The sequence below is a fragment of the Psammomys obesus genome, unplaced genomic scaffold, assembly GCF_907164565.1.
Source record: "Psammomys obesus unplaced genomic scaffold, mPsaObe1.curated_primary_1811, whole genome shotgun sequence".
Classification (NCBI taxonomy): domain Eukaryota; kingdom Metazoa; phylum Chordata; class Mammalia; order Rodentia; family Muridae; genus Psammomys; species Psammomys obesus.
In genome coordinates, this window is record NW_026596353.1 from 1,531,225 (window position 1) to 1,537,224 (window position 6,000).

General features: G+C 50.7%; 2 protein-coding genes across 2 annotated transcripts in view; both read left to right on the forward strand.

Annotated features, from left to right (window-relative positions):
- Nucleotides 1–4,002, forward strand: part of Nwd1 (NACHT and WD repeat domain containing 1) — a 72,256-nt gene extending 68,254 nt beyond the window's left edge. The window contains exon 20 of the transcript XR_008719006.1: nucleotides 3,960–4,002. The gene's annotated coding sequence lies outside the window, so the exon portion shown is untranslated. The remainder of the gene's footprint in view (nucleotides 1–3,959) is intronic.
- A 218-nt stretch (nucleotides 4,003–4,220) lies between these two features.
- The window catches only part of Sin3b (SIN3 transcription regulator family member B), a 35,981-nt gene continuing 34,201 nt past the window's right edge, over nucleotides 4,221–6,000 (forward strand). The window contains exons 1-2 of the mRNA XM_055597255.1: nucleotides 4,221–4,358; nucleotides 4,946–5,052. Coding sequence (XP_055453230.1) covers nucleotides 4,260–4,358; nucleotides 4,946–5,052 — 206 coding nt within the window. The 5' untranslated portion in view covers nucleotides 4,221–4,259. The remainder of the gene's footprint in view (nucleotides 4,359–4,945; nucleotides 5,053–6,000) is intronic.

A 6,000-nucleotide genomic window follows, 5' to 3' on the forward strand; every position in this document is an offset into this window, starting at 1 on the left:
TGATCACTAGTGAGTAGAACTGTTTGAAAGGATTAGAAGAATTAGGAGGTGTGGCCTTGCTGGAGGAAATCTGTGGAGGGGGGGCCCTGTGGTTTCAAAAGCACACACCAGGCTGTTCTTTGTGTGTGTGTGTGTGTGTGTGTGTGTGTGTCTGTCTGTCTGTCTGTCTGTCTCTGTCTCTCAGCTACTTCTCCAGCACCATGTCTGCCTGCCTACTGTCATGCTTCCTGCCATGATGGTCAGGGACTAACCTTCAGAAACTGTAGGCAATGCTTTCGTTTATAAGAGTTGCCATGGTCATGGTTTCTCTTCACAGCAAGAAAACAGTGACTAAGACACTGGGTGTGTGCCACAGCATGCATGAAAGTCAGAGGATAACTTGCAGGACCCACTATGTTGGACAGGAGGATTGAACTCACATATATCACCAGGCTTGGCAACAAACATCTTTACCCACTGAGAGCCATCTCACTGGCCCTCAAGCTATAACCCTTCCTTCCTTCCTTCCTTCCTTCCTTCCTTCCTTCCTTCCTTCCTCCCTCCCTCCCTCCCTCCCTCCCTCCCTCCCTCCCTCCCTCCCTCCTTTCTTTCTTTCTTTCTTTCTTTCTTTCTTTCTTTCTTTCTTTCTTTCTTTCTTTCTTTCTTCCTTGAGACATGGTATAGCCCTGGCTGTCCTGGAACTCACTCTGTAGACCAGGCTGGCCAATATCAGAGATTTGCCTACTTCTGTCTCCTCCTGATTGCTAGGATTAAAGGTGCATGACACCAATGCCCAGCTTAGTGAATTTTTATATATTTTTGTTGTTTCAAGACAGGTTCTAATTATGTAGCCCAGGCACTCATGGTGATCCTCCTGCCTTGGTCTTGAAGTGCTTGCTTTACAGGTATAAGCTATGGTGCCTAGTGTAGTTTTTGTTGTTGTTGTTGTTATTTTGTTTTTTAGGATCAGTTTCTCCTTCAGAGCCACACTGAGAGGAAGTTTTAGGGTATCCCACCTCCTCAATCTTCCTGCTCCACACATTCAGCTCTTCTCCTGGGCAGAGAAACAAGTGCTCTGACTCAGCATTCACGTGGACACCCTGAGAAGCCATTTTTTTCTGTGGCAAGGACGTGGGGCCTGGGTCAGCTCTTTGTTGTTCAGTAACAAATTGTTGCGAGATCAGTCCAATGCCACCATGTTTTTATCTGGTTGCTCCTGTGGGGGACAATTCTGCTCAATGTCACAGGGCCTCTTGTTCAGTGTCTCACAGGATATTATCTCCTCTGTGTCCTCAGCTCAAGGCCAGACCTCAGCTCCCAGGGACCTGCCTCTCTGGGAGCTAGCCAGCAGGCTTGATATTCTGTTGGGCCATTGACCTGCATCTTGGGCTGCTGAGGCCAGGCCTAGCTGGTATACACTCCCCTTCCCTTTGCTGCTGTTGTAGCTTGGTGATGGTGTCTCTGTAGCGCAGGCTGGCCTCAATTAATGATCCTCTTGCCCTCCTGCCTCAGCATCCAGAGTACTGGGATGACAGGTGGACATCACCACACCCAGTTTCACCTGTTTCCTTGGTCTGTGTGTCCGGTCCCGGTACAGTCACGTGCACACATGTGCATCCTCACATGCAGACCGAAGGTTGGCCGTAGGTGTCTACCTCGATCACTCCTCACCCTAAGTGTTGAGTCAGGGTCTGTTTCTGTACTTGGCTTTCTATTGCTGTGAGGAATCATCATGGCCGAAGGCACGTTGGGGAGGAAATGGTTTACTCCAGCTCACAGCTCCATATCACAGCCCATCACTGAGGAAAGTCAGGACAAGAACTTAAGGCAGGAACCTGGAGACAGGAGCCAACACAGGCCATGGAGGGGTGCTGCTAACTGGTTTGCTTCTCATGGCTTGCTCAGCCTGCTTTCTTAAGTACCTCAGCACCAGCAGACCATACTTGGCACTACCCACAGTGGGCTGGAGCCTCCCACATCAATTATCAATCAAGAAGGTGCCCCATAGACTTGCCCATAGGCCAGTTTGATCTAGGCATTTTCTCAGTTGAGGGTCCCCCTTCCCAGATGACTCTTAGCTTCTGTGAGGTTGACAGAAAAGTAACCAGGAAAACTGCTTATTCTAGAGCTGGCCAATTCAGTCATCTCGGCTATTCAACTTGCCCTAGGTATCCTGTCACTACCTCTTACTAGCTGGCCACCATGCCTGCCTGAAAAACCAACTGTTCTGGGACCTTACCCATGTGCAGAACACCCCATTACCTTTGAGACACAGGGATTGCTGGAGTTTGGGTATGGCTTTGGAGGGGCCCAGCCAAGGGCATGTGCTGTGTACATCTGCACAGTGTGAAGGAGGCACAAGCCCAGGGCTGAGAGACCCCCAGAAGAGATGAATGTGTATCTCCTGTGGCTCGTTCTCTATGGAGTGGGCCCTTCTCTATGTGTGGCATATGTGCATGCCTGTGTATGCCTGTGAGTACAGATGCATGTGGGGCCATATTAAAGTTTCTTCCATTAAGTTCTTTTTTTTTTTTAATTTAAAAGATCTTTCATGAATATGAATGTTTGGCATGCATGTGTGCCTTCAGAGGTCAGTGAGGGTGTCAGAGGCCCTGGAACTGGAGTTACAGTCAGTCATGAGCCACCGTGTGGGTGTTGGGAACGGAGCATAGGCCCTCTGCAGGAACATCAAGTGCTCTTACCCACATCGCTGCTCCTCCAGCTTCTCTACCTTGTTTCCTATCTTTGAGACAGGGTCTCTGCCTGGCATGGAAATTACCAGCTCACTTAGGCCAGCTGACCCACGCCATCCCCTAATCCTGCCTCCACCTCCCAAATTCTGGGCTTATTGGTATTCATTACCAAGCCCAGCCATAAATATACTTATGAAAGAGAACATTTTTATAAGAAAGCATAGGAAGAATTATGTATTTGATTGACTTCACCAACTAAATACAGTAGATTTTTCTTGTTTATAGTTTAAAATCTGGCTGGGATGGACTTCCTTGTATACCTGTGCCTTAAAATAAACTTACTGAGTTGTCTTTGCACAAGCCTATGAAAACTTAAAAACAAACAAAAAACAGAAAGAAAGGGTAATCAGGAGCTGGGTACGGTGGCACACAATGGTCTTCCAGGCCCTCAGGAGGTGAAGGCAGGACAACCAGAAGATTGAAAGTTGGAGGATAACCTAGTGAGGCCTTATCTCAAAAAAACAAGGATTGGAAATGTGGATCCATAGCGCACTTACCTAACATATGCAAAACCGTTGGTCCCAGCCCCAGCACTAAAATGAAAAAGTAAGTTTGGAAGCAGCGGTGGTTCGGTCCAGACTTCGATCCAGCTGTGAATGGGATCAAGAAGATGCAACTAGAGATAATTTAGCTGGTAAAATGCTTACTCTAAAAGCATGAGAATCCACACTAGCTGTCTGCGAGTCCAGTACTGCAGGGGTGGAGGCAGGTGGGTCGCTGGGGATGGAGACAGTGAGCTTTAGTGATTTATGCCTCAAAAAATAAGGTGGTGGGTGGTAAAGAGCGTGTCTATCTCTGGCCTCTGTACACACACGCCTTGCAAAAGAATTCAGTCTCTGTGGCTCTACAAGTGCTGCTCGCCCACAGCCCATCGCCACATCAAACCCACTGAATAGGAGTACAAAAACTTTCCAGAAAGAACCAGGTTGTTACAACTACCAAGACTCTTCTGTGTTGGTCTTTGGTCAACACAGACAGTTTTTGCTCTGTCTCTCTTTTTGAGATAAGGTCAACACCTAAATGGCAATTTCTTTTAAAACATGCTCTTAACTGTGAAGCCCAGTCTAGGCTGGGCTGGAACTCTTCCGTGATCCTCCTGTCTCAGCCTCCCTAGTACTGAGATCAGAGGCGAGCATGAACTCTGAAATGTGAATTTTTATTAATTAATGCGTCTTGAAATGTACTTCAACTTTGCTTTACTTTTTTTTCCTTTCCAACAAAATAAAGCAAAAACTCTTCGTGATTCCGTGCTGCATCGCCACAGATCTCCAACCCACACGGATCGAGAACGACCAACCCACACGGATCGAGAACGACCTCCCCCGAGGCCCCCGGGGAACCCCGCCCCTCCTGCGCGCCCCCCGCGTGGACACAGCCCCCCCCCCCCCCCCCCCCCCTCGGGGCCCCCCCCCCCCCCCCCCCCCTCCATGCTGATGCCCAACTCTCCACCCCCTAAGAGGCGGGGCCTGCGCAAGCGCGACCTGGGCTCAGGCGGAGGCTGGGCAGACGCGGCTCAGACTATCCAACATGGCGCAAGTAGGCGGCGGAGGGTCTGCAGGCCGGGGATTCGGGGGCTCCCGCTGGGGTCGTTCGGGCTCCGGAGGCCACGAAAAGTTGCCGGTGCACGTGAGTAATCTCCCCAGTTTTCTCCTGGGGACTCGAACCCCCGCGGGCCGGTGGCCCGCCGCGCGGCCCCGACTTGGCCTCCGCTCTGCGCAACCGGGGCCCGGGGACCCCACACCCCTTCCCTGGAATCCTTCGCACTTCCCGGCGGCCCCACAGTTTCCCCCTAACGCTTCATTCCTTCACGCGGATCCTCGGACCTCCAGAGATGCCGCGGTTCTCGACATTTCTCAGTCCTGTGGTCCCTGTCATCCCGGGGACCTCACGGGGCGCCCCGGAACCTCTCGGTCCTCCTCTCTGGCCTGTAGTTATCCTCGCCGTCCCTCGGTTTTCTAAGGGGCTTCGCGACCTCTCCGAGACCCGTCGGTCCTCCCCGCCGGTCCTCGGTCCAACCCGGAACTCCTCGAGGCCCCCCGGGACTACCCGCAGGTTCTCGGTCCTCCTCGTCGGCCGTCGGTCCTCCCCGGAATACCGCAGTTATTCTCGCGGCCTTCTGCCGCCCCGCGCCACTCCTCTTCTGTCCCTGGCCTTCCAGCCCTCGTTCTTCACATAGGACCCCTGCCTACCCGCGGCCTTCTCATTCCCCGCAGGTGGAGGACGCTCTGACATACCTCGACCAGGTGAAGATACGCTTTGGCAGCGACCCTGCCACCTACAATGGCTTCCTGGAGATCATGAAGGAGTTCAAAAGCCAGAGGTAATCTGCAGGGCCTTGTGTACCTGGGAGTAGTAGGCTGAGCCACCCTTGGGGCCCTCAGCACAGGTTTGAAGGGCTCCAGAACCCTTCCTAAAACAGGCACAGAATGAGGGAACTCTGAGGAGCTGATGGGGATTCTGGAAAGGTGCAGGAATTTGGGAGTGGGGGAGATCCAGGCCTGGACAGAGTGCTGGTGCAGTCTTTATTTAAAATGTTGATTTGGGAGTGAGATGGCCCAATATGTAAAGGTGCCTGCCACCAAGCCTGACCACCTGAGTTCCAGACACTCATGACAGGAGGAGAACTGACTCCTACAAGTTGTCCTCCGACCTGCACTTGGAACTGTGGTACATGCCCACAGGCAAAAAAAAAAAATCCATGCATAACATTTGGAAATGTTTATTTTAAAGAGTTTTAATTGTGAAAGGTTGGGGTACATATTTTCATTGTTAGTTTTGGGGAACATCTTTGTAAATGCTGCAAGAAAATGTTACTTAAGGGGACACACATCATCTCTTCTTAAATCTTGTCCCCAAGATGCTTCTCACAGCACTTCCTAATCTGTAGCTTGTGTGGCTATAAAGGGCATAAACGACAGCAACTTTTGTAAACACAGAACAGCTGAATTGGGGTGCCACTGAATTATGCCTGTGTCTAATAGAACCTTCTGGGAGGGGTGGATTGTTAAGGGTTCACCCTAGTGAATTAGGTAGGTGGAATTAGAGCCCAAGCTGTTAGCCAGCTTTTCACAGGTCTTGGTACTGCTCTGCCATTATCCTCTCTTAGGAAGTATGGAAGGCCTGGTCTGGTTTCTGGTGCTGAGGCCCGAAGATGACCTTACCCATGTTGTCTCCATTTTTCTCCCAGTCCCCCAAGTTTATACACCTCCTTTAGCTAAAACAAGAAAGAAAGAAAGAAAGAAAGAAAGAAAGAAAGAAAGAAAGAAAG